Genomic DNA, 27,409 nt, shown 5'->3' with positions numbered 1-27,409 from the left:
TGTTATTTGTGTGGGCATGGCCGTAGACAAAGCCTGTGCAAGCAGATCAGATATCCTTTGCATATTCGGTAAAAATAAGTACAAGTGAGCTAGTCGAAAATATCCGAATGAAAGATAATCCGTAGAAGTTACATATGCCCAGCATAAAAAACATGCAACATTTGTAATTCTTCTGCCCATTAGTCCTACACAAATAATATGCAATCGGGATTGATTATAAAATATTTAGAGCTGCCAAATGTGTACATTAACCAATTACAAGTTGGTTTCTCTAAAAGATAAAAACACTTTTTATAGCTTTTTGTACAATTTATGTGCACATTTTAGTAGAATCTTATTACCAAATTTGTTTTGGGATTATATAGAGATTATAATCGATCGATTGAGCCTCTTGCTTATATAGCCTGAGATCAATCCTAATTCAATCATTGCATAGTCTCTGACATGGATGCGTACAATCAGACGGACAGACAGACAGACAGTCAGACAGTCAGACAGACAGACATACAGACAGTCAGTCAGACAGTCCGACAGTCAGACAGACAGACAGACAGACAGACATAAAGACAGACAGTCAGACAGACATAAAGACAGACAGTCAGGCAGGTAAGGTCAAGAGTACAAACATTAGTTCATATTAATAATTTATAAATTGGGAGGCGCCTGTTACATAACCTTTTCCCACTTTATTAGCCCAGAATTTTAAAAGCTTAATAAGTAAGTAATAAGTAAGGATAATGGGGCAATAAACTTGATGCACCTACATGCGTGTATGGTTGAAAATATGTACAAATACTCATATTGGCACAACTATTTGTCAGCCATTCAATGTCATGAACTTCACTGGGTCATAAAAAACGCAACACACACACTCAAACATTTTTTTTTTGCTTTTGGCTTTTGTTTACATTTCACGTTCGTAGTATTCGGCAGCGCCTACAATATTGTGAACAGGTGACAGAGAAAGGGGCGGGCGGGCAGAGAGGCAGTCAAAAAGCAAATGAAGTGCCAAAACGTGGTGCACATGGGCGACACGGAGGTGCAGTCGCTGTCGCTGTCGCTGCCGCAGTTGACGTCAGCAAGCTTTAAGCTTGGCGGCAACAGGTGTTGAGACTTCCGTCCGTTATCAGAAAGCTCGCTAATCCGCATAGAACAGCAGCAAGCCAGACACGGGCTCTGCCGAGCCGACCCATATATAAATTTATTTGCGCACAGAATATTTGTGACAGTTCGTTAAATAGTTTTGCACCAGCAAATGCTTAACGGTCAGTTTTGAAAGGAACAACAATATGTGGAAACTGGTGCACATTTTTGTAGTTTTAAATGTTCTTCGAACTGCGCAGGCGCAAATTGCTTGTAAGTACTTCCTTAAGTACTCGATACTCGATCCTAAAAAGGATATCGAATACAAAACAGTTAGTTTTATCTGAAGGCTGTTGAAGCCAGTGTTGATAAAGAATATAATAGGGTTGACATAATCTATACTGCTGCAAAGAACTCAAACAATATTGAAAATAATAATCGGTAAATTGTCTTCTAAATAATAGTTACTAGTGTGCCCTGCTCTGTGCGGAATCCCAAAATCGTTGGCGGCAGCGTGGCGGAACGCCATGAAATGCCATTCATGGTTAGCCTGATGCGTCGTGGTGGCCACTTTTGCGGCGGCACCATTATACATGAGCGTTGGATACTCACCGCTGGCCACTGCATCTGCAATGGCCTGCAAAAGTTCATGAAGCCCGCCCAGATTCAGGGCGTGGTGGGGCTCCATAGCATACGCGAGTATCTGAATGGCGTTGGCAACGGGCCGGATGCCTTGCGAGTGGATTTTAGAAGCATTGTTCCGCATCCCCAATATGACTGCAACAATGTGCAGCATGATATTGGTGGGTATACATTATATCATAATAATTAAGCCAACTTCTGTCTATGGACACATTTTTATCCGTTTAGCTCTGTTAGAAGTGGTGCAGCCCATGGGCTTTACAGCCTATATTCAGCCGAGCTGTCTTAGTTCGCGGGAGGAACAGCAAAGCTTGGTGCCAGAATACGGCACAGTGTCCGGCTGGGGCTGGACAAATGAGAATCAAGCGGAAGGCGAGCGTGCCGATGTTTTGCGCAAGGCTACAGTTAAAATATGGAACAATAAGGCCTGCGAGCACTCCTATCGTGCGTTGGGCAAGTCCAACAGTATTACCGACACCCAGATGTGCGCAGGATACGAGAATGGCCAAATCGATTCGTGTTGGGTGAGTATGCAACTTGTTAGCAGAGCACAAATGTTATGTTGCGCATTTTTTATGTGTTTTCGTCAGGCTGATTCCGGTGGCCCTTTGATGTCAAAGGAACATTATTTACTGGGCGTTGTGTCCACTGGCATTGGGTGTGCCCGACCAGGCTTACCAGGCATTTATACACGTGTCAGCAAATATGTGACATGGATGGAAAACGTTATTGGTAAAAGGCGATAGCCTTTAGAGATTGTCAACCAAATGTGATAAAACTGTGATATTACATTAATATGTATTTACATAAGGCAATTAAATGTTATAAATTCACCCGTCCTCTGTAGATAAATTGTCTCCGACTGTGTCTAAAGGTTTTTTTGTGTGTAATCAAAATTATATTGTCTCAAAAGTCTATAACCAATTTCGTGCAGGATTTTTTTCAGTAGATTCGAAAAGTAATTGGCAAAGCGAGCGCCAAGTGTACAGCTGAAAATTTATTGGCAGCACTTTCTATTTCACGCTGACCAGAGCTGCCAGATGGTTAGAAATATCAACTCTCGCAATGGCAAGGTCAATGATTATCAACTGCGCCGTAAATATACAGACATCTAAGCACTAATGAAGTAAAAAAAAAACATCTTTCTAAAAGCTCATTAAGAGCCAGGTAATCATGTATTACAGACCGTTAAAGCTAGATAGTCAATTCTACATTCAAATACACGACTCAAATGAATTTGCCGACTCTTTTCAAAACTGTTAAAGTCTATCGGAGGTTATTTGTGCGAGATGTTAATAACATTTCAGAAAATGTTAAAGTTCTGGGTGCCCACAGAGTATTGCTCGTAATAACAGCTTACGTTAATGAGAAAAGTTTGAGCGAAAAGAGAACTGCAGTAGAAAAATAAAACAAAGTTAGATATGGACGACCCAGCACTTACCAGGTAATAGCAATAATAATGGTTAATAGCAAATAATTAAAAATATTTCTTTCAAATTTGCAACAGCCAGGCAATCGCAGAGCTTATGCGCGAATTCCCAAGCAACAACGGGAAGGCTTCCTACGAACCACAAGAGCGCAAAATTAATCCACTGGGCAAGCCAAACAAAAAGTTTTTGGGGCGAACAATAAACACTGCACTGTGGCACAACAAGCGGGCAATTGAGCGCACGCAGGCAAGCTGCCAGCAAAAGCTTCAGGAATTAGACGACAGATACGAGAGGCGCAAAACAAATGCCTTCTACAGCCATAACAAGAAGGAAGAGTCATACGGAAGAAGGGAGCGTAAAAGTCGGTCCAGGAAGAAATTGAGAAAGCGACACAAAAGCAGAAGCACATCTAGTGAATCGCGAAGTCGCAGCCGAAGCCACAAAAAGAAACACAAGAAAAAGCACAGTAAATTTAAGCGCAGACAACGAAGAAGAAGGAGCAGCTGCAGCAGCAGCAGTGAGGCAGCGCCGCCCGCGAAAACAGCTGACGAGTTAACAGTGCCGAGACCCGAGTACTATGTACATTCAAATAATTTGGCGCTAGCAATGGCTATGGCCTACAGTCAAACGTTGTTTGCGCATCAAACGCCAGCTAATAAACCACACTCACCCGCTTCGCCGTCCAGTGATATAATCAGGGAGCTGATGTCGGATGAGGAAACGATGAAACAGGAAATCGAATCGGACACACTATCCATTGCATCATCAAGTGAAGAAGTTCCCGAAATTGTCACAATTGATGTGAGTTCGCAGGATGAGCAATCTGTTGGCGACTCGGGAACCGACAGTGAAAGTGACGCTAGAAACTGCAGCTCCATAGCTCTGTTAGACAGCGGCAGCGATGAATTGGCGTCTAATAGTGGCAGTGATATAGAAATAATTGAGTGTGATACAGAGCCAAGAGAAGAACAGAATCAATTACCAGTGGAGTCCACGCAACAGGCAGAACCGGAGGAGACATTATCTGCACCCACGGTGGATTTGACCGACGATTAGCATAATTAGTTAGCGCAAACAAAATCAGGGGCCATTCTTTTTACAAGTCTGTGAGAAATATGTTAACAGTTTATGTTAATAAAAACAGTTAATAACGTGAGAGTGCTCTCTCATCATGTACACATACATTTCAACAAACTTCATAATAAACAAACAGGTGTGCATGCATATCAAACTGGGGCAATCGACAGTGGTTAAGGAACGAAAAAAAAAAATAAACACTGTTCTCGTTCGTGCACTACAAACGACAACAAAAAAACCGCTTATATTTGAATATTGCCATGAAATATGAAATGCATCGATTGGGAATTCGCAGACTTCATAAAGTATCTACATACATGCATCGACATATATGTAGATTCTAGTTAAGGGCATCAAGCTGAGTTGACGATATAAACACACTTTAGGAGCTAGTTCTTAACAAATTCAAATGTAAAAAATGAGTTATATACTTTATAGCAAAGTTGAGGTATCTTTGCAGAAAGAGTATAATTGACAACAGGTTTCTCACTTTGACTCTCTCTCTCAGTCGCTCTCTCGTTCGCTCTCATGAGCGATCTGTCAAATGACACTATCTCTTGTCACTGTGCGACCAGCTGATTTTCTATTTACAATTGAACAGCGCATTTTCACACGAACAGCGTTCAATTAGCAGTTTGATTGCATTTAAAGAAACAAATCGAAGTTTACATAATGCTTGGCAGCTTAAGAAAGAAGCTAAGCAATGCAATCCAGGAGGGCATTGTTATATCGGAGAGCATACAGGAACAGTATCGCCAACGTGTCAGCAACAGTGGCAGCAGTCAGACAAGTGCGGCCACAACACCCTCGTCGCCGCTGGACTTGAACGAAAGCTTCTTTTCCAGCCGCAGCAGCGCGCACTCGCTCAGTGGCCAATTGGCTGATGGTGTGCCCACACAGCTCAATGTGGCTGCGGGCTGCAATCTGTTGGCCAAGTACGAGGATGACTGGCAGCAAATTCATGCTGCTAACGAGGCGAACGCTGGCCACGCGGCAAGCGTGGCCACACAAATTACGGGCGTGCTGCAGCGTGCCAGCGAACAGCGTACCACAATTAATGAGCTCAACATTTGTCTGGCGGGCTTGCCCGCATTGGTGGCCAAGCTGCAGCACAGTGCTGAGACGCTGGGATCTTTGGAGGAGTTGGGCCGGCAGCTGGAGCTGGAGCTGGAAAAGCTGGAGAACTTGTGCGAGGAATGCGAGCTGCAGGAATTCGTACTGGAGCAGCAGTTTCAGCTGTCCAAGCATAAGCAAAAGAAGCTAGATGAACTGGAGCAATATAGGCAAAAGATTGCAGCACAGCATCATCAAAAGATGCAAAGCCACGAACAGCAGCTGAGGCAGCTGCAAAAGGAGCGCCAGGCTGTATTCGACGATGCCTTCCGAGGGGATCTGGAAGAGTATAAGCAGCGCGGACAACTGCCAAGTATGTTTTGAAACACCCTTTAAAAGTAAGAAGCATTTACAATCATGTTCTTTTCGTTTGCAGAAATACAAACAAAAGCAAATAAACTGACTTTAGAAGAAGTCGTTCTGGAGCAAAACGATGTGGAGTCTACGGATGCCCTTGAGCAATTTCTTAACGGTTAATATTGGCGCACTTTTGAGCATTCACATTTGTGCCTTTTGTGCAATACAGTATGAAATTGTGCCTTTTGTTCAAAATAAGTCTATAGAAAATGTAATTGTAAATATATTTCACATTACCAGATAAGTTGTCCATGTATTTAAATAGCGATTATTCTAAAAATATATACTTGTCACTAATAAAGTCAAAGTTAGTCGCAACTGCAACGGTAAAAAATAGATGCATTCTTTTCACTTTAACTTAACCAACTCTGTTAAAGTTTACGCGGCTGTAATCGGCTGTAACGTAAGCTGTAATCGATCTATGCTGTAAAATACAAGCCTAAGTTCTGTTACGAGTATTCAACGCATAATTTGAATTTAATTCAGTAAAGTATAATCAGGAAAAAATGTATCAAATGCATTTTCAAGAGGATATTTGAAGAGTTTAAAACTACCAGGGCTGCGGCTTTCCCGCCACCCTTTGACGCTCATTTCCATCAAGGGATGAATTTTTCGAAAAATGATAGCACAGATCTTTAAACATAAACCCGATTAGATGGTAAACAATAAAGTTACATATAACCTTTTTTCGATATGTTTCTACACTGTAGTTTACAGTAATCATTTCGACTTCCTAGTTCTTACGATTTGCATTGATCACCTCTACGCAATATACCAAATATCAGAGCCGTAACAAACTTCACTTATTGTTTAAATCCTTAAAACCAATGTCAATTTAAATTGATTGCTGATTAATAATATAATCGACGGTCGCAAAGTCTTACTATCGATAAGCGTAAAGTCATACAACATTTACTTCAGGGCTACCGTTGAAAGTTCTGCGATGATATGCCGTAATATATACAAAAAAAAAAAACATTGAAAACATCGCCGCATCGGCATCGGCATCAAAATATCGATATCATTGATGCCAAGACCTGTCCTGTAGGCTTGTAAATTGTATCAACATATAAATGGTAAATATTAAATGTGTGTGCATATTCGAGTTAAACAAACTGCTAAGCAGTCTATTTAGAACAATAAGTGATTCAAAGCGTACTGAACATTGTGCGAACCGAGCCAGTCTCGCATTTGGCGACGTAAAAAGACGAGCACGCGCAGGCTGCCGTCTGCTGCTGGCATATCAGCTGCTGCTGCTTGTGGTTGAGATGGGGAAACGACCACGATACCGATACCACGTCCATGCCCAGTTCTTGGCCAATCTGCTGCCGGTGTTTTCAACATGAAAGTGTTTTCTACAAATTCGCATACGCACGAAATTCTTTTAAGTGCAAAATACATGCAGACATACACGTCTATTTGTAAATGTGTATAAACAGAATTATAAAGTGCGCATAGATGCATTAACGCACAATTTACCGATACGTATACATACGTATAGAAAAATACATATATAACTACTTACATGTATTTATATGCATGTGTATGTGTATGTGTATGTGTATGTGTGTATGTCTTCGGTGTCCTGTGCATCCCGTGTAATTTCTCAGCTGTGGAAATATCTGAGATAGAGGGGCGAGGTACTTTTTGCCGGGTATTGTATCTTTTGCTCAACAGCGTTTGACCAGGACACACCTATCCAACTGACTGAGAATAAATAAATAGCAAATTTAACAAATATATAGTCGACTCTGCAAAATTAAATATACATACGTAATTTGAACATACATAAATTTGTTGTTTTATAACTTTCATTTACGTATTGCAGCTACATATGTAAGTCAATGTCGCCGTGATATGATGTTTCAATGACTGCGTTGCGCTGAGGGACAGTGGTGAGTGCATATAAATGATGGGCAGTAATTTATGTTTAATAAATAATAGTTTAATTTTCTGCGATCCACAGCTGCAAATTCGTGTAATAAATATAGTTATATAAGCCAAAGCCAAATTTTGCCGATTTTACTTTGGTAAGACAGGCCAACTTTTGCAATCAGATCACACAAGTCATGCCACGAGGTAAACGTCGAGCTCCAGAAATCGGTGACAATATGGATGGCCAATCAAAAAGAGCACGCACCAGCTACACAAGCATTGCAACACAGCAAAGCAGCAGGTGAGCCAAAAATACACTATCTAAAGAATGCATGATTGGCACACTAAGTTGACCATATACATATATATATTAGGAGGCTTGTCTTGGCCGTAAGAGTTTTTTTCATAAAACTGCAAGTTAAGACAGGCTTTTGACAATTTCACACGCAAGTGCAACTTCCCTGGCATCCGATCGTCTTCTCTGATATTCCAGCTTATGAATGAAAAATATTCACATTGAGTTTGATCGCGCTAAAAAACACTTCATTGAAAAATGCTGGAAAAATCGTTATTGTGTAAAATCAAGCCAAAGGTCGAAAAATTTAACTGATGTTTGTTTATGGAAAATCAAAGCAATTCCAACTTTATCAGTTTGCACATATATCCAATATATATATGTATATATCCATATATCCACACCAAGCCAACATATTCATTTTTACTCCGTATACCGACAAATCGATACAATCCAATTAATAAACTTAAATCGCTTATGGATAGTCAATATAAAACTCACTTTAAAGAATTAGAGATAGAGATAGAACCGAGTACTCCAAAACCGGTCCGCAATGCCTAATTAGAAGGTTCTCGAACTGCAGTAAAACTGGGTTTTCAGGGCATAAAGAATAATCTTAGGGTGTTCTATGCCATATTTGCAAGGGTATTCAATGTGCAGCGTGCTCTAGATAGCAGTTATTTCTTTTTTAAAAATGTATAGTTACCTTCAGCTCTTCAAATCTGCTGCAAGTACTGGATTTGATAACCGATAAATATTTAGTTTTAGGAACGGAGATGTATTCTTATTTCTTCCTTATAAACTTTTCATCAGTTTTATCTCGATAAAGCATGTAAACGGCTTCTTTTCAAGCTGTAGATTCTAACATCGTCTCTGACCTGTGAATGTATATAAATTTATTATATGAAACTCGATGATACATGTTAATCTCATTCAATATGCCAAAAGTATACTAAATCAGTTTTCTACAATCATGATTCAGGTTTCAGTTCAAGACATCTTGAAAAATAATCAATAATCCGATTTCTGTCTGGCCGTTCCTCATACAAACATGTCTGTCTCTCGCAATTTAGATATATGTATAGCCGGCTGCAAAAATAATCTGTGCTAAATTTAGTCAACATGGCCTTTAGCCTAGTACAAAGGGACATGCCTTTAACCAATCACCCCGATGTAATTACGTTGATTTTAGGGGTTGGAGATGCCTCCTTAAATGCGCTATACATGTCAAAATAAAAGGTTCTCTGTCAATTTCACAATTCGTCATTAACAAGTCAAATTGGCCTAGTCAGGAGTGCCCTCTTATGCCCTGACCTCAACTCTAACCTGTCGATACAACAATTTAACATATATTTAATACAAACATCTAAAAGCACGCATGCCACGAGCTTCGCTGTTTTCACTGTGGCTTCCCCCCTTAGCTTTCTTTCTTGCTTTCTTGAGTAGATTCGGTGTTTATAGTCCGATCGTTATGAAGTTTCCATTATCATAATTTGACATAAAAATATGTGTAAGCACTTAAGCATAAGGCTCTACTGAAGTAATCCCAAATCTATATATTTGTTTAGAATTCGAATCCTACTTACCAAATATGACGTGTCTAGATCTTGTAAGCCCCAAGATATGGTAAAAAATCAGGCGATCATTATCGATTCTTATTGATCTCGTGGAAACGTGGTGAAATTTGGATGAATTCAAATAAGCTCGAACTTTGGCTGCACTTCGAGGTCCTGTATTGAATATGTGGAGTCTCCGTATAGCTTTTATAATTAGCGTTATATTTAGCGTTGATATAGTAGTCCGCAGAATATATCTACTTGAACAGTGCGAACAGCCAAGTCGATGCAGCCAAGTCCGTTTTTCTGTTTATATATAATATAGTCTCTGTACAACATATGTAAGAAAAGGAAGTATGGGCTAAATTATAAGTTGGATAAATTTATGTTAATTTTAGATGGACCTAAGGGAATAATTATGTTACTTATATGATATAGTAGCATATATGATATATTGCGATATGATATAGTATACTATATAATATAGTACCATACACACACATAGCATTCTCTTTGGTAGATGCTCAAACGCTAATTGAAACATTATATATTTGGAATTCATTTATTAGTTCGCTTAAATGTTTTTTGATCTTATGTGAAAAGAGGTGCATTTAAATTGAAATGAATTTGAGGAGTATTATGGATTTAGTTAATAATTTAAAGAAGAGAATTTTTGAACAAAAAAATTAACGATCGATACGATACGAAATTGACAATACATAATTTTAGATATGTGCATATGTGTATTAGAGATGCAATGCGATTACATTAATTTTGATTTGTTACATGAAAAAAATAGTTATCTATTAATATTATACCCTGTACCCATTTAATGGGTCTGCAGAAGAGTTTATTTATTTCATGCAAATGCATTTATCAGGCGGATGAATGGTTTCTTTGGTTCTATAAAAGCTTTGTTCATTTTTTTTTTAATATATCTTCTATCTCTCAATATTTTACTTTGAATTCGAGCTCTTGTTTAGTCGGCATTTTAGGATAGATTTTTATTTTTGGCACACTTAAAGTTTGTACCCTCATCTCTTGCTAAAATTGCATTATTTATTAACAATTTTATTGATCAAGGCTGAGGGAAAAGCTTGCTTATATATGAATGTGTGACTTGTTGATATATATATGTATATATATATTTAGTATTTGGGTACAGGACATCTTTCTATTTGGACTAGGGAACTCTTACTAGGCCTCGTTTGGCTAGTGCTTAAATTTATCTTGTCAGTTTTATATATTTCAAAATGGAATTTCGGGCTACTTTTTATATTGTGTATAACTCTAACAAATACACAAAATGCTTTTGAATTTAACGTTTTAAATTTAGATAGTTTTTGTTGTTTGTTTTTTTGGTTAGTTGTGTAAATATATACTCGCATATATTTAAAAATGCATATTAATGTATTTATAATATGTTTAATAATTAACATTTTAATTATATTAACTATATGGAAGACATTTGCAATTCTCATATATTTATGTATATGTATTTCTTTAATAGGTTTTTGTTCATTCCTTTGTAACAGTTATATTTCTGTGAGGCTCGCTCACAATTTCGTTTAGGTTTGAGAACATAATTTTATATTCATTATTTAAATACCTCAATACTGATATGCAACAAATAACGGTACAAAGATTTGATTTGAAAGTAATTGAAAAACGAAAAAAATGCCGGTACATAAATATTCTGTTTACTCCATCGAACCGTATTGAACCTTCTTGACTTTGAAATACCTGCAAAGAGTAGAATTTTGTAAATTTAAAGCTATTCGCTTTGATTGCATTCGAAATTTTGCTATTCAAAAAAAAAAAAAACGAACAGCAAACCGATTGAATCGGTTATTTTGAAACGAATCAATCTGACAGCAATTGCATTTTTTGTTTGTTCCAATTGGAAATTGTCTTGACCGATAGTTGTGAACGGGTTTACTTACCGCCACCCGCCGTAGCCGGAAATGGTCAAGAGCACCGCAATGGCCAGCGCAGTGCCAACGGCCAGAGGTGCCGTCTCGTCGCGATAGGAACCGGTGGCACTACAGTGAAAGGAGGGGCCCCACTTGCCGCTCTCCTTGAACATGAAGCTCTGCATGTGCAGGTCGCGCAGGTAGAGGCGTGCAATATGGCCAGACTGGTCGCCAGAATCGTGGGGTGCATACAATATGACGGTCTGCTCCTTGTCACAGAGATAGGACTTGCCCACGGGCGTTGGGAAGTACATGGGCGTCTGCGCTGGCGAGGTTAGCTTCACATTCAAATTGGGACGGTCGGGATGTTCGAATAGGGAATTCGATGACGAGTATGTCAGCTCAAAGAGGTTGATGTACCAGCCTTCGCCGCCCGACGACTGTGTGTGTGTGTGTGGTGGCATGCAGAGCAGAAATGAACTTTAGTGTTAACCTCTGACCTTATTCGCCAGCTGACGCAACCATCCACCAAAAGCGTAGCGCACAGCTCGTTACCTTTTTGAATGTCATCGACAGCGTAAATCCCTTGAAGTCCATGGTCAATATTTCCAAATTGGATTCGACGCATTCACCGCTCAGCTGCGGACTGTCCGGCATATACAGATCGGCCTCGACATCCTCGTTCAGCTTGTTTCGATACCGGATACTTATCAATCCGTCCACCTGCATCAGAATGCAGGTGATGCCGTTTGTGGCATTGAAGCGATAAATCGAAGTAGTCGCATCATGGTTCATCGAGGATGCCTGCAACGGCAACAATTGACACTAGAAGTGAACTGCAAGGGTTCGGATCAGACAGAGCCAACACTTACTGATGGCGACTTGGTGGAGTATTTGGAGACCCTCGGCGTTTTCGTTGTAAAGGCGCTCAGCTGAAGTCCTTCAGCGCTGTCCGCTACGAAAAAGAAAGGGTTTCAGCTTAAATGGGTTTTTTCTTCCTACGAGTCAGTGTGTCAGCATTGTGATGTCCTCCGTGCTATTGATTTTTTGCCACCCCACCCCTTTGCGTCAGTCGGGCCATCCCTTAGGCAACGGGCTGGTTTGGGAACTTACCAAGTAACGCCAGCAGCATGCAACAGATAATGTTGAATACACATCTCTTGGCATAGTTCAAATGAACGTTGTTCCCATGAAAGTTAAGCATTTTTCTACTGTTTATTAACTAATGCCTTGATTTTAATTTTTACGTAGTAATCCTTGCTTCGAGGGCTATAACGACGTGTGTCTCGCTTGAAGTCCTGCGCACAACTGCGCCCTGAACTCGTTGTAATGTCACATACCATTCGGCTCCTATCTGACGATTCTCGACTTTCGACTCTCGACTCGACATATTTTGACACGAATTTCATTGAACTCTCGCTTTCAGTTGACATTCCAGCGCGCAGTCGCCTGAACTCTGTTTGAAACGTCCGTTAAGTGTGTCGGGCAACGAAAACTGAACAGTGATGGGCACTTTTATTCGTACAACAGTCGAATAGGAGACTTTTTAACATACATTTATTATAAGGGACTACTATTTCTAATGGAATGCAGAAAGAGCCAATCATTTTGTTCATGAAATCGCAAAATAGATTCAATTTTTTGAAAGCCGCACCCAAAACCAAATGTTTAATGTTTATCCTGACAGTATCTGCATGCCTAGTCGTCTCTTATTTGAATTATTCGTTTGCTTGCTTTTCTGAATTTTAAACTTAATTTAATATTGCTGAGAAGAGGGATTGAATAGAATGGATGAACTGTGCCATGAAAAGTTTCAGTTGTAAGAGAAGATCTACGACCCCATAAAGAATTCATATAGATCAGTATAAGTAGTAGAGCGCCAGGCTCGTTTCGTTGATTGTCCGTCTGCCTCCTTCTTCGAATACTAAACTCAAGATCAAAGCACTCTTAATGAAACTTTCTTGAAACTGTGCGCTTTTATATCGCGCAGGCCGCAGTTTTCAAGACATTTCGACTAAATTTGTCTATTGTTGGTTGAATGAATGATTTTCTATTGGTCACTATCATAAAGGAAAAACGTATGGTCTATATGGAAGTAGAAATCGCATCGTCGCCCCAAAAATGAAATACCTGATATTTATCTACAAGCTTTTTAAGGAATGTAATGTAATTTAATTATGTAATAAGTGCAGTTTAAAGTACCTCTTACTCTCAATTTAATATGCCATGAATATGAGTAAGAAATTCAAATGATAGCGCATGCATATCAAATACTAGACTATACGAAATATGCATATTTATTAATGACAACCGTTTGCCACCCCGTTTTTGTCAGTGTCACAGCTGTATCTGTAAAGGTGGCCGTCATTTCGTATATGTATGCTCACTTCGAATTGTCTTGGGCTCTTGGCATTGGCATCCCTGTTGAGTTGACTATTTGCTATTTTTAGGTGGCAAACACTCAAAAACAAAAACATTGAATAATACGTCAACAGCGGGGCAAATGCTCAGGCAAAAAAAAAAATTAATTAGTTAAATAAAATCACAAAAATATATGTGGTTAAATGTTATATGGCTAAGTGCGTTAAATATTGTTTTAAAAATGCAACAAAAAAAGAATATTTCACATTTAACGCAACATATTTGTTAATTATTTTCCTAGACGCCATATCAGAGCAGAAGATGGCTTTAGCCAGAAACGCTGTCTCGCCTGGTTCCATGAATACACCACGCCTGATGAGCCTGAGACGCTGGGTGAGTATTACCTTTCGTGTTGTTAATAAGTACCTTAAAGTGCAACCTGTTAATGCGGAGCACCTGCATTTTGTTATAGGTCCCGATGGCATGGAGAAATTCTGTGAAGATATTGGCGTTGAGCCCGAGAATATTGTGATGCTTGTGCTCGCCTACAAAATGGGCGCTACGCAGATGGGTTTCTTCAGTCAGCAGGAGTGGTTAAAGGGTCTCACAGATCTTGAATGTGATTCGACAGCGAAAATGGTTGTGAAATTGGACTATCTGCGCAGCATACTCAACGATCCCAACTCGTTCAAGAGTATATATCGATATGCCTATGACTTTGCCAAGGTAAGCGCCGCCAACTAACTATATTTTTGATTAAATATGCACACTAAGATGACTTTTATTGTGCAGGATTCGGATCAGCGAAGCATGGATATTGTGACGGCTAAGGCGATGCTGCAGCTGCTTCTGGGCAAGCATTGGACATTGTATCCACAATTTGCACAATTCCTAGAACAGTCCAAGTACAAGGTTATCAATAAGGATCAATGGTGCAACATACTCGAGTTCTCGCGCACCATCTGTATTGATTTATCAAACTATGATATTGATGGCGCTTGTAAGTAGCTGCTGCTGCCGCTGGGTTTATGAAACAAATAAAAAGATTCAACCACATCCATTTCAGGGCCCGTTATGCTGGACGAGTTTGTTGAGTGGCTGCGTTTGCAACGTGGCTTAGTCATTGTCAGTTCGGGATCCAGCTGAGAGTGCCTGGATCGCATACTTCTAGTTAAACTTTAGAAATTCAGTAGTGTCCACGAGGAGACCAGCGGAAGACACACCCATACGAACTCACACAGAGCCCCCATTACACGCGCTAACTCAACACACACAAACATACGTACACCACGAAAGAGACACAAGGCACTTGAGACTGCGTAAAACTGGCAAAACAAACCAACTATAAAACTACACTATTGATATATATATATTAATATATTTAATGTAATAATTTAATTGTAAACAACATTTAAAAACAAACTGCATAAAGTGTTACTTTTAAGGCATCACCGAAACAACAAATGGGCAACAGTTTTAAGACAAAGGAACTTTTCAATCCTCGAAATAGCAGCTAAACCTTGGAAACCCCAACAGCAGCAGAAAGATAAACTAAGAACAGCAAACATTATATAATACGACAAACTTATTATGAATAGATGTAAAAATGGCATAGTCCAAACTAGTAAGAGAATATTTAACGAAAATCTGAACTAAGAAGTAAAGAAAAACGCGAATAAACTAGAATGCGATTAGGTTTGTGTGACTAACGATATATTGATTGTTATCAAATTTTCATTTGATTTCAAATATTAGTTATGTCTAGGTACCCAAAGTCCCTAACAACTAAAAAGCTATCGCCTGCGCAGGCTTGCAAATATCTTTTTAAGTTTACTCGCCAGATAATTATGAATAGTTTCGATTAGCTTAAACAAAGTAACTAAACGTAAACCATAACTAAACGTATTCTATGACTGCGATTTAAAAAAGGCGGGTCAAGCGGGCCAAGCGAATAAGGTCACACTTTTTAATTTGCGGGTATGCTGAAAATGTGACGTCTACACGCAAAATATTATTAGCATAGAATGGAAGTCTTTCACGCAACTGGTTACTATGGTATTCAGTTAGAACAAGACTACAATCGTAATTCGTCTGGATCTTCGATATTCATATGTAGACATCTCATCTACCAACGTCTAAAGATAATATATAAAGCATGCTGATTTTGAAAAACTGTTCAATACATACATACACATATTAATAAAACAGGTTCAACCTCTTATCAAGCATGGTGTTGCCAGATCAATCGGCTTATTGCCTGAGCATGAGACCAGCTGTTTCAAGATTTGGTATTATCTTTGGAGTTGTAGATAAGTAGAATATTGGTATTTGGAAAATCTTAAATTTGGATTTATCATGGTACAAAATGTAGTAGCTATTGAGTTTATAGCTTACACTATGGTAAATTTGTATAAATCTTAATTTATTTAATTCTTATGGTTGAGAACACTTAAATTCAAATTTCAACGTCAACATGTGCGTTTTTTAATTATTTTCTAGCACTGTTTAAACAGGGCTGCCTAAAATGTGTTATCGTTTGTGATGTAGTGACGCTGACGAACTACTCAAACTGGCATTCAAATAAAATAAACTGTTTCGGCGCGTTCTCCGCTTTGTGCCAGTAATTCGTGTCGCTCTGGGTCTTGTGCGTTCAGAACATTGTTGGTGTCGATTTGTTAACATAGTCTAAAATATATTTAATATTCCATTTGCGTGCCGTGCACAGTTATTTGATGAGCTTAGTGTGAGAAAATAAAGGAAGCAACAAGGCGAGCAAAAATAAAAAAAAAAAACCTTCATCTAAACGAGCCAAACCAAGAAAGACATACCGAGAAAAATGGCCGCAAAGCCTGAGGACAAGAGTACGGATATACCCGATCGTCTGTTTGACTCGAATAATCGCAAGACCTACAAGCGTATGCGCTTTTTTGGCAAGGTAAGTGCTAACCATGTTGGTTCTGTATATTGTGAATTTGAGGATCTTGCCAAGGCTGGGCGCAGATTTATGCAGCTGCGCTGTCGCCTTGCTTGGACATTTAATTCCTGTTGTTGTTTTCGCGGTATGCAGTTATGTATGTGTGAGTGTGCGTGCGTGCGTGTGTGCGGGACTGTGTTGTTCTGCATGTGTGTGTGTGTGTGTGTAAGGGAGCGCACGCACTAGTAGTGTTGCCAAACACGCTAAAACAACCAGTTGGTTCTTTTGGCGCGTACAACTCACAAATGTATGTATGTATGCATGTATGCACATGCATTTATGTATGAATATTATACATTTATTTACATATATATATGTCTGTATAAAATAAATTTCTTTTCACAGGGCGGCTTTGCCAAATGTTACGAGATTATCGATGTGGAAACAGACGATGTCTTTGCCGGCAAAATTGTGTCTAAGAAACTTATGATAAAGCACAACCAAAAAGAGAAGACGGCACAGGAAATAACCATACACCGCAGCCTTAATCATCCAAACATTGTCAAATTTCACAGCTATTTTGAAGATGTGCAGAACATCTACATTGTGCTGGAGCTGTGCAAAAAGCGCGTTAGTATTCAAATATATAAAATATAAGGAATTACCTTAGCATATGTAAAAGTTTATTAATCTCCACATGTTTTTGGTTTGCAGTCGATGATGGAGTTGCACAAACGCCGTAAAAGTATTACTGAGTTCGAAACCCGCTATTACATATACCAGATAATACAGGGTGTCAAGTATCTGCACGACAATCGCATCATTCATCGTGATCTTAAGCTGGGCAATCTGTTTCTGAATGATATGTTGCATGTGAAGATCGGAGATTTTGGACTGGCAACTCGTATTGAATACGAGGGCGAACGCAAGAAGACGCTCTGCGGCACTCCCAACTATATTGCACCAGAGATTCTGACCAAGAAGGGCCACTCCTTCGAAGTGGACATCTGGTCGATTGGCTGCGTCATGTACACACTGTTGGTCGGTCAGCCGCCATTCGAGACGAAAACATTGAAGGATACCTACTCGAAAATCAAGAAATGCGAGTATCGTGTGCCGAGCTACTTAAGAAAACCGGCGGCGGACATGGTCATTGCGATGTTGCAACCCAACCCGGAGAGCCGACCCACAATTGGACAGCTCCTGAGCTTCGAGTTCCTTAAGGCTTCGCAGGTGCCTATGTTCTTGCCCAGCTCTTGCCTGACCATGGCACCACGTATTGGCATCAATGATACCATCGAGGATCCTAGTCAGCGTAAGCCGCTGGCGGAAATGAACGGTCTGAGAGACGATACCCGTTTGGAGTCGACTTTCTTGAAGAATAATTTACATGATGCCATTACTGCATCGGCGCAGATGTGTCGCCACAACGAGGACTATCGTAGCGATATTGAGAGTTTGCATCAGCAGCTGACGAAGCTCATAAATGACAAGGTAAGTATGGGTATAGTGCTTCCCTTATGGTCAATGCTTAAAACTGAAACTAATAACAACTTTTGCTCTGACAGCCACGTTTATTGCAAGGCAATCTGGGTGATGAGAATACCGATCCAGCTGCCCAGCCGCTATTTTGGATATCAAAGTGGGTCGACTATAGCGACAAATACGGATTTGGCTATCAACTGTGTGATGAGGGCATCGGAGTTATGTTCAATGACACCACAAAGCTCATTCTGCTTCCGAATCAAATAAACGTGCACTTTATTGATAAGGAGGGCAAAGAAACCTATATGACCACGACTGATTACTGCAAGACACTGGATAAAAAGATGAAGCTGCTGTCATATTTTAAGCGATACATGACAGAGCATCTAGTAAAGGCAGGCGCTAATAATGTTACCGTTGAGAGCGATCAAATTTCGCGTATGCCCCATCTGCATTCCTGGTTCCGCACAACGTGTGCGGTGGTCATGCACCTAACCAACGGTTCTGTCCAGGTACGAGTTGAATAACTGCAGATACTAGTGCAATTTTTTGATTATTTATTTCTTGTTTTGTTGTTTAGCTTAATTTTTCGGATCATATGAAGATTATTTTATGCCCACGCATGAGTGCCATCACCTATATGGACCATGAGAAGAACTTCCGGACATATAGATTCTCAACTATTGCACAAAGTGGAGTTTCCAAGGATCTATATCAGAAGATACGTTACGCTCATGAGAAGCTGAGAAAAATGCTCGAGAAAATGTTTGTTTGAGCACAAGATACGAATACTACAGCCGGCTGATTTCATTCATTATCGTTACGTTTATGTTTAGTTAAACCGAATTCATTAACTCTACATACAGCGCGCAGGCTTAACTTAAGAAAATCCTCTCTTTGCACCATAATATTCCAAATTTAAGTTGCTGTTTAAATTTACCCGCTTGTTTATTGATTAAGTTAAAGATTCTTTTTTGTTTTCGGTTAGCTATTTCCGTTTGTAACTTGTCAATCGCAAAAATTTGGGCGACTCTCACACGCAATTATATATATGTTTCCATGTTTTAAAGATATAAATATACAATCTAATAAAGATTTTAACATTATCAAAATCATATAAAATGTTTTGATTTCCTAACGATTATTATCGGCATTTCGATATCTTGCACAGAGATACATATTGGTTATCGATTCGAGTTATCGAAATGCGAATTCACCTGCATTTTTAAACAGCTGACAGGAGTGTTATTAATAAGAAATAATTTTGTTGGTCTTAACCAATTATGCTCGAAATGTAAGTAAGTACTTATTTTTGGCTATATAAGATTCCTTTGCCTATCATTTCAATGGAACAAAATACTGGAATATATAGTTTAGTATATTCAGTAACATTGGGGAAAAAATTATCATGTTTGAGAATAGAACTTTGGTCACACTTCAGCATATTCGTATTGATTTTATTTTCAGAAAAGTCCAAGACAAAGTTGTGGGAAACATATTAAAAAGCCACCGAATAGTCATCTAAATGCAATTTGGTGAACAAAAAGGCCACAAGTGCAATTATGGGAGACAATGAGCAAAAGGCCCTTCAGCTTATGGCTGAGGCGGAAAAGAAGCTGACACAACAAAAAGGTTTTCTCGGCTCACTTTTTGGGTGAGTAATTTGTGTGCTAGCAACGAGTTTTGTTATAACTATTTTAAATGTTTAAATCATCCGATAGATTCTTCTGTCGATATTCCAATCTCTTCATGTATTTTCAAGCATGTACACACATATACATATGCATATATAATTATATATATATAAATGTATGAATATATATGGCTACATACATATTTTATTTACGTAGTTAAAGGGGAAAGTTGTAATGCATGCGCCATATATACATACGTCATATATAAATAAGTATTATGCATTTATAAGTTAATGCTGCATATAAATACTAGAAAAAAAATACCCTTTATAGCTACGCATATTTGCACTCCTTTTCGAGAGTATTTTTAATGGGAAACTAACCTTTGGAAGAAGGCCCTGAACGAACTCAAAGTAATTGCAAAAACAATTTTACACAAAAGTGATAAGCTAATAAAAGGGGGTTCAACTGATAAACTTGATAAACATTCGTTGCAAGCTGAATAATGTAATTTTTTTAAAGCTTACCAATTGATTTGCGATCTTCTTGTGGCATGGTGAAAAAATGTTAAATATCCCAATTTCATCGTTACAGTGGCTCCAACAAGGTCGAGGATGCCATCGAATGTTATTCGCGAGCTGGCAACATGTTCAAAATGTCCAAGAACTGGACTAAGGCTGGCGAATGCTTTTGCGAGGCAGCCACGCTGCACGGACGCGCCGGCAGTCGTCACGATGCGGGCACCTGCTACGTAGACGCCTCCAACTGCTACAAGAAGGTGGACGTCGAGAGCGCAGTCAACTGTCTGATGAAGTCCATAGACATTTACACCGACATGGGACGCTTCACAATGGCAGCCAAGCATCATCAGAGCATTGCAGAGATGTATGAAAGCGATCCGGCAACCCTGGTAAGAGACGACTTTACATACCGATTCATGTTAAGTTCGCTCTATAAATATTTTAAATTTGTGTTCGCTCTCATGTGAAGGCCAAGGCTGTACAGCATTATGAGCAGGCGGCAGATTACTTCAAGGGCGAGGAGTCGGTGAGCTCGGCCAACAAGTGCATGCTGAAGGTTGCCCAATACGCTGCCCAGCTGGAGGATTATGAAAAAGCAATATCGATATACGAGCAGGTCGCTGCCTCCTCGCTCGAGAGTTCGCTGCTCAAATATAGCGCCAAGGAGTATTTCTTTCGGGCCGCTCTTTGCCACCTGAGTGTTGATTTGTTGAATGCGCAACACGCAATCGAAAAGTATGCGCAACAATATCCGGCATTCCAAGATTCACGAGAGTTCAAGCTCATCAAGGTACACGCTGCATGTTCTCTCTCCAATTGAGTTACCTTTTGGCTAAATATGTGCACGCTTTTTTACAGGTTTTGTGCGAGCATCTGGAGGAGCAGAATATTGAAGGCTTCACAGAGGCAGTCAAGGACTATGACAGCATCTCACGCTTGGATCAGTGGTACACAACAATATTGCTGAGAATTAAGAAGGCCGCCGACGAGGATCCCGACTTGCGATAAGGACACAGATCTATAAAAGCATAACAAATAAAAATCTATTAACGCATATGCAACTTATAAAATGCTTTTTCAGTTTAAAACAAGTAATTTAATATAACTACATATATACATATAATTATAGCGAAAAACACAAAACGCAAATTAACTCAACTTAAACAAAAACTTTCCGATTTGCACCATTTTAAAAATGAAGCTAAACTAAACAAAGCGAAATATTCGGAATTGGATATGTTATTAGAATGTTATAATAGTTAAAACAAGTTTGTTGTTCTTTTTTTTTTTTTTGCTTAATTTAATTTAACTCGCAAAGGCAAACAATAATATTATTAGCAATGCTTGTTTCAATTTATTTTATTATGTTGCAATAATGATATTATTATAAACACAAGTTTATCGAAATTGTTTAACGAGTCTAAGTTATTAAGTTGTTTGTTTAGGCGTATTCTGAGTTAGACAACAAATTGTCAATTGACGGCGATTAGAAATCTTACAATTTTGACATTGACTACAAAAAAAATATTTAAAAGTATCTTTTAATAAACATAAGTAAAGAGATTTCGATGGCGACGATGCGCCCGCATCAGAATTGAATATGGATTGAAAAAATATATATTATAATTAAACGAAGCATTCAAATCGTTAGTAGTTTTTGAATTTAAATTTCAAATCAAATTATAAGCATACAAATGAAAATGAAAACAAAAAAAAAACATTCTTAGTAAAAATAACATATATTCCAAACAATTAATATGAGTATATATTAACGAAAAGTAAATTCCTTAGAATATTTTGAGGGTCGCAGTTAAATTCCATCTCAAAAACAAAAATATTCAAATATTTGGTAAATACGAATTGTATGAAAACATAAATAAATTATTTAATAAATAAAAACTAATCCAATTTGAAATTGTAGTAGATGCTTAAGACGATTATTACATATATAGCTGCGGTATAACTATTTAACATTTACGATATATAAACTATCTTACGATATCAGCAGCTTACAGAATGTATTGATGTGATGCACGTGGCAGCTCTACCAATATGAATGCCCGGTGGCAAACTTAATTGAAAACATATAATACGATTTTATGTGAAAACAAACATCAATGTTAAAAAAAACCACTAATATTGAACATAATTGGAAAGTAAAAAGCTTAAAAACAAAGTAAATCCTTTTATTGTAACTCCCATATTATGGCTTGATTGGGTTTTCTTAACCCAAGGTTTTGTCAAAAACGTTGAAATCAAAATGAATACGGAGAAAATTACTGAAGCGTTTTTTTACAAACAAATGACCAATTGTTTCGCGTTTTTGTCAATAACAAAACGCACTTAGATATGCATTACTAAGAAATTTTAAATTTAACTGACAGAAATAATACAAAGTAGAGACACACGCCTAATCATAATATAACCATGATCCGCAGGATGGCGCTTTTCAGATGTAACAACATTAGTTTTGGTACGAACCATTTCAAATCAGCCGTTTTAACAGGCTGACCAATTCAGCATAAATCAACTATTCGAACGGCCTGGTCCCATTTTTTTGCAAAACGAAATCGCGCCTAATGCAGATACAAATATTGTTATAGACCAGTGCTGCCAATTATCGCTAAAAAAAAGTAGCTGAATCCAATGTTGAAAATAACTTAAAACATCTAAAAAATATAACTAAAATAATTATGCTTAAAAGTAACTCAACGGAAAACGATCTAATTATGAATTGGTCTACCTTGAAATAATGTGGAGCCACTTTGAATTGCAAAACCATTATTATTATAACTGGGAAACTACCCATTGTCCTCGGGATACAGAGCTATATCTTTGAATCATTATGGTCTATATTCCTGATATGTATATATATGCAAAGCCCAATTGACAGGATCATGTCCGTCTAGCTGTCTGTCTGATTGTAAGTAGAATTGTCTCAGCTTCTCAACTTTTTGTTTCAGACAGTGCATAAAATACGGAATCGTTCAGATTGAGCATACAGCAGCAATAAGATTGGGCTTAAATTAAGTGTATGTATTAATATTTTTAACTTCTTCGATATATCTTTATTAAGTTTGGCATTTACGAGATGTATGTTTGGGTACTATCTCATCTCTATGAAATTAATTGGTCGAAATATTGGCTTATGTGTGAAATATTTTTGATTTTTAAGATATGAAGAGTAGAATAAATAAATAATATTTATTGGCCCCAACAGGTATATACATATTTAGTCAGAGGCGATCGAGTTAGTTTCGTCAGTCTGTCGTTCTCAGGGTCTATTAGAGCTAAAGACTTTTTTGTTGTAGCTTTCGAATTCAATGGATAGTGTTTTCGAGTACCCTAGGTACCAAGCAGGTTAAAATATATGCATTCGATTAAACAGAATATGAATATTTGTTAATTGTTAGTTTTTCTAGGTTCAACCTCAAGATACTAGAATAGGGATCCAATATAAAGGATAGACTATAAGCTGTATAGTTATTATTTAACTAGCAGAGAGAAGAGGAAGCACACGTGCTATGCCATGTATATTTTGTTTATATGTTACAGGGCATCTTCAAGTTGAGCACTCTTACTTGTCAGATTGTATGGTATATGTCTGAAGAGTTCTTCCGAAAATCAAGCCAAAGAGCTTAAAGGCAATATTTCAATCAACAAGAAGACTTCTCGTCTACTGTCAGCTGTTACTGAACAGAGTATTGCGCAGTCAGTTGGACCCGATTCCCGTTCAGCTCGAATTATGTGCTTGTCAATGCATTTACCATTGAAATAAATATAAAATTCGTAAGTTATTGATTCAAATTTAGAAGCGGAATAATAAGTTGTTTTGCTCGGATTGTTGCAGTTGTCCTCCGGCTAAATGGACATAAAGACAATTAGGAGCTTTCTTTGGCATTTCACTTAAATTGCAAATGTAAAGTAAACCATAATTAAAACATTTGTCGGCTGCGAACGTGGGCAACCAGAGCAAATTGTGAATTACACGCTCGCTTAACCACCGGCCACCCCAGCTCGGCAGAATTGGGCAAGATGTAGTACACCCGTTTTGCCCAGTGGTTGCTTGCAACATCAAATTGTAATTACAATTTTCCCTGACACTCCAGCGATGACGAAGAAGAAGAAGAAGCGTGTGGCATGGTGTCCGCCTTCGCATTTGGCGAAGCGAGCGCGTGCTAAAAAACGCTCTCCCGACGCCGAGCCGTTGCCTATCCGTGTCACTAAGTGAGGGCTACGTGACAATTTCTTGTTACGCGAATCTCTCCCCATCGCCGTGGCACACCCCCCGGACGGCGTAAAAAACGTATCGCCCCTCGTGGTCGGTTTATTCCAACCCGAAAATCGTACCAACATGTGGTAACCCGTAATTTGCGCTAAGGGAGTTATCAATATGATTGCCATTCGGTCTGGCCAATGGATATGTTTATTTAATGTGCCTTATGGTTAATATGCAAAGCAGTGTATAAAACAGTCGAACTAATATGCACAACGACCAAATGGGCAGGGGTATATTTTCTATGAAATTATGGCATTTATTCAAGAACCTTACACTTATCTGAAACTCAAGTCCGAATACTCGTACCTTATGTTTAATAGGCCAAGCAGGGTATCAAACAGTCGGACTAATATGCCTATAATTCGATGCAATTCCTGCCAGAGCAGAGGAAAATTTTCTATGTCAACTATTACTAGAGGTCTGGCACTCAAGCCCATGTAATCATACCTTATGGTTTATATGCAAAACAGGATATCAATTAGTCGGATAAATTTGCGTGACAGGCACACGATTCAAGCACAAGCAGGGGTATATTTATGCTAGAGCCTTAGACTTGCCTGGAACTCAAGTCCGAGTACTTTCACCTTATGCTTAATAGACAAAACAGGGTATCAAACAGTCGGACAAATATAAAATTATGGGCTCTACTTATCGACTATTACTTGAGCTTTACACTTGTCCAGAACTCGTTGTTCAGTTGCCAGGCTCAGTTGGACTTAGGGTAATCTGTCGGATCAGTGCCAAATATTGTGACAAGCCTTTTGAATTTTTGAATCCCTTAATTTGTCTTGTACTCGTTTTGTATCAATTTAAAATTGGCTATTTGTCAAATAGAGCGCAGTGAGGCGGACAAACGACAACAAGAGAAAACACTTTTAAATTTCGAACACAAATTGTCAGATCAAAAGACAAAAAATTGAAAATTACCATCTGTCAAAATTCACGTCATTCCACGCAATCGGCCCCGGAAACTTCTCGCCCATTTGGCTAATCCATTCGGCAACAATGTGGCACATTTATGTGGAACGAAGATAATTGTGTACACATACGAACGATACTTGGGTTTGTGTTTGCCTGTAATTTTCCTGGTGCACTTGTCAAGTGTTGGCATACCGACTCGGCCAGGACTCTCATTAAAAAATACCCCTTCACTGGCCTCTCCGGGAATTGTGGCTCGCGTAACCACGACACGAGGGTGGCCTGGCTAAGTAATTGTGAATGCTAATGTGTTACCTTTGGATTGAAATAAAGCACACTGACAAGGGCTGCTGTTGGCATTTGAAACGTTTATACCCCCAATTAGGCCTGGGCCAGCCATGCGATGGGCTGCTGTTCGATTTTGCGACTTTCAGCTTCAGATTCCTTCAACTTTATTTCAAATTCAATCATTTCTTCGATGCCCAAAATATTTACAATTCAATTTGTTACTCATCGAAATTTATGCGTAAATCCAAATTATGAATCATGGCTACGTAAACATTGCTGCTTACGTTTATTTTGCATGAATTGATGTTTATTATTTTTAACAGAAATGGGGCTTACATAGAATCTTTTGTTAGAAGTAGATCTGCCAAAATAAAATAGAAAAATCTCTATGCTGTCTAATATTTACGTAAAATATTATTCCATTTCAATAGAAGAGTTGTATTGATCTGAATTCGGATAGGAATCAAATGGTAAGATCAGAGAGAGATCTAGCGAACTTCTATCAAAGCAAATCTTCCGATGATTCAGAAATAAATCTTGTGTGATGAAAATAAAGTGCTTTCCTTTTCTAAAGTCGAACGTATTTATATATATAATTTATTTATGAATATTTGTTGTGTTGCCTGCATTTTCTCAAAAGGAAATGAAATCTAATTGAAAGAAATTTCACAAAAAAGAAAACTCTTACTTTTACTTTTTTTTCCTTTTGGTTATGCCATATTACATATTTGGGTAGGTTGCCTACTCTGTATATCCATGGAGGATTTAGATATTTGTATAAACTATTTATCTTGCACTTGCCCCCGAATTTGGTTGTGGGATTAGCCCAATAATAATGAACCGCACAGCTCTATTGGCTTTCCCATGAAATAGCAATATTTACTGAAGTGCGTAATCCTACTCTCCAGCTCAGTTCGTATTGCTGGCCAGTAATTGTGCGGGCAATAAAAGAGCAATTGTTGCTGGGCATGAAATTCAAATACAAACAAAATGAACAATATCCATTCATGAACCTGTCAATCTCCAATTGAATTGTGATTGTCTGCATATAAACCAGGAATGCTCGTACATGTTCCCGTGTTTATTTAACCGCTTAATAAAAGAGCCGCGAATTGGCGCCATCTGTTCACTTGCCAATCTTACTTACAGCACATCTGTACATCTGTACATATGCATGTGCATACATATGATGATGTCTGGGTATATGCACATGCATGTGCAATGATGTACACATGTTTAACTCATGTGCATGTTTACATTGTATTGTGGCGGCGAATTCAGTGCTCGAATTGGGATATACTTTGCTCAGGACGTAAATTCTAATATGTATTGGGTTTATCTAATTTAAGGCGCCCACATCTTTTCTATATGATACCCTTTCTATAAGGACTTAGTTTGTTTTAGATATACACATATATCAAAAGTTAAGAGTTAACAATAATCATGTGCAGCTGTAAGAGCTCAGTTCTTATGCAGTTCGTGACACGAACATGCACTGCTTAACACGGCGTGCTCGTGTTGATCAAATACGATATTAGGAGAGAAGAGAAAATACGCATTGGTACAGCAAATGTTCACTTGGAAAGCGACCAGTAGACATATCATTATTTTAAAATCCTCCATTTCAACAATTAATTATCGATTAGTAGAAAAAAAAGAAGACAAACA

At 38.5% G+C, this 27,409-nt stretch overlaps 7 protein-coding genes across 11 annotated transcripts; 6 read left to right on the top strand and 1 right to left on the bottom strand.

The window, feature by feature from the left end:
* Window positions 1-1,198: 1,198 nt before the first annotated feature.
* On the top strand, window positions 1,199-2,597 carry LOC6622831 (trypsin 3A1). The gene is made up of 4 exons (XM_032435034.2): window positions 1,199-1,356; window positions 1,548-1,886; window positions 1,954-2,249; window positions 2,316-2,597. Exons 1-4 carry the CDS (start codon window positions 1,290-1,292, stop codon window positions 2,469-2,471), a joined length of 858 nt encoding a protein of 285 aa, XP_032290925.1. The 5' UTR covers window positions 1,199-1,289; the 3' UTR covers window positions 2,472-2,597.
* A 420-nt stretch (window positions 2,598-3,017) lies between these two features.
* LOC6622846 (arginine and glutamate-rich protein 1) lies at window positions 3,018-4,311 on the top strand. The gene is made up of 2 exons (XM_002047990.4): window positions 3,018-3,169; window positions 3,233-4,311. Exons 1-2 carry the CDS (start codon window positions 3,147-3,149, stop codon window positions 4,209-4,211), a joined length of 1,002 nt encoding a protein of 333 aa, XP_002048026.2. The 5' UTR covers window positions 3,018-3,146; the 3' UTR covers window positions 4,212-4,311.
* Window positions 4,312-4,786: 475 nt separating this feature from the next.
* Dysb (dystrobrevin binding protein dysbindin) lies at window positions 4,787-6,036 on the top strand. Its single transcript, XM_002047989.4, has 2 exons — window positions 4,787-5,658; window positions 5,722-6,036. The coding sequence occupies exons 1-2, from the start codon at window positions 4,905-4,907 to the stop codon at window positions 5,820-5,822; spliced, it is 855 nt and encodes a 284-aa protein (XP_002048025.1). The 5' UTR covers window positions 4,787-4,904; the 3' UTR covers window positions 5,823-6,036.
* A 661-nt stretch (window positions 6,037-6,697) lies between these two features.
* SCCRO4 (DCN1-like protein SCCRO4) lies at window positions 6,698-15,124 on the top strand. Of its 4 annotated transcripts, none has more exons than XM_002047987.4 (7): window positions 6,698-6,778; window positions 7,531-7,597; window positions 7,669-7,878; window positions 14,004-14,095; window positions 14,175-14,428; window positions 14,495-14,702; window positions 14,769-15,124. In XM_002047987.4, exons 3-7 carry the CDS (start codon window positions 7,772-7,774, stop codon window positions 14,846-14,848), a joined length of 741 nt encoding a protein of 246 aa, XP_002048023.1. In that variant the 5' UTR covers window positions 6,698-6,778; window positions 7,531-7,597; window positions 7,669-7,771; the 3' UTR covers window positions 14,849-15,124. The 4 variants fall into 4 exon arrangements, with proteins under 4 accessions (XP_002048023.1, XP_032290926.1, XP_070063883.1 ...); XM_032435035.2 differs by having other exon boundaries at window positions 6,699-6,778; window positions 7,647-7,878; XM_070207782.1 differs by lacking the exon at window positions 6,698-6,778 and having other exon boundaries at window positions 7,511-7,597; window positions 7,647-7,878.
* LOC6622847 (lysosome-associated membrane glycoprotein 5) lies at window positions 10,026-20,383 on the bottom strand. 2 transcript variants are annotated; one of them, XM_015175949.3, is made up of 5 exons: window positions 20,263-20,383; window positions 12,214-12,296; window positions 11,897-12,145; window positions 11,372-11,781; window positions 10,026-11,171 (listed from the first exon to the last, which is right to left on the bottom strand). In XM_015175949.3, the coding sequence occupies exons 1-5, from the start codon at window positions 20,288-20,290 to the stop codon at window positions 11,129-11,131; spliced, it is 813 nt and encodes a 270-aa protein (XP_015031435.1). In that variant the 5' UTR covers window positions 20,291-20,383; the 3' UTR covers window positions 10,026-11,128. The 2 variants fall into 2 exon arrangements, with proteins under 2 accessions (XP_015031435.1, XP_002048024.1); XM_002047988.4 differs by lacking the exon at window positions 20,263-20,383 and adding an exon at window positions 12,455-12,679 and having other exon boundaries at window positions 10,030-11,171.
* On the top strand, window positions 16,236-19,213 carry polo (Serine/threonine-protein kinase polo). Its single transcript, XM_002047986.4, has 5 exons — window positions 16,236-16,637; window positions 17,022-17,246; window positions 17,331-18,110; window positions 18,185-18,613; window positions 18,682-19,213. Exons 1-5 carry the CDS (start codon window positions 16,539-16,541, stop codon window positions 18,874-18,876), a joined length of 1,728 nt encoding a protein of 575 aa, XP_002048022.1. The 5' UTR covers window positions 16,236-16,538; the 3' UTR covers window positions 18,877-19,213.
* Window positions 19,531-21,326, top strand: alphaSnap (Alpha-soluble NSF attachment protein). The gene is made up of 4 exons (XM_002047985.4): window positions 19,531-19,755; window positions 20,330-20,645; window positions 20,726-21,046; window positions 21,115-21,326. The coding sequence occupies exons 1-4, from the start codon at window positions 19,664-19,666 to the stop codon at window positions 21,262-21,264; spliced, it is 879 nt and encodes a 292-aa protein (XP_002048021.1). The 5' UTR covers window positions 19,531-19,663; the 3' UTR covers window positions 21,265-21,326.
* The last annotated feature ends 6,083 nt before the right edge of the window (window positions 21,327-27,409 follow it).

This window comes from Drosophila virilis, chromosome 3, assembly GCF_030788295.1.
Source record: "Drosophila virilis strain 15010-1051.87 chromosome 3, Dvir_AGI_RSII-ME, whole genome shotgun sequence".
NCBI lineage: Eukaryota > Metazoa > Arthropoda > Insecta > Diptera > Drosophilidae > Drosophila > Drosophila virilis.
Note: the sequence above shows the minus strand (reverse complement) of the source record. Positions and strands in the feature narration are given on the sequence as shown.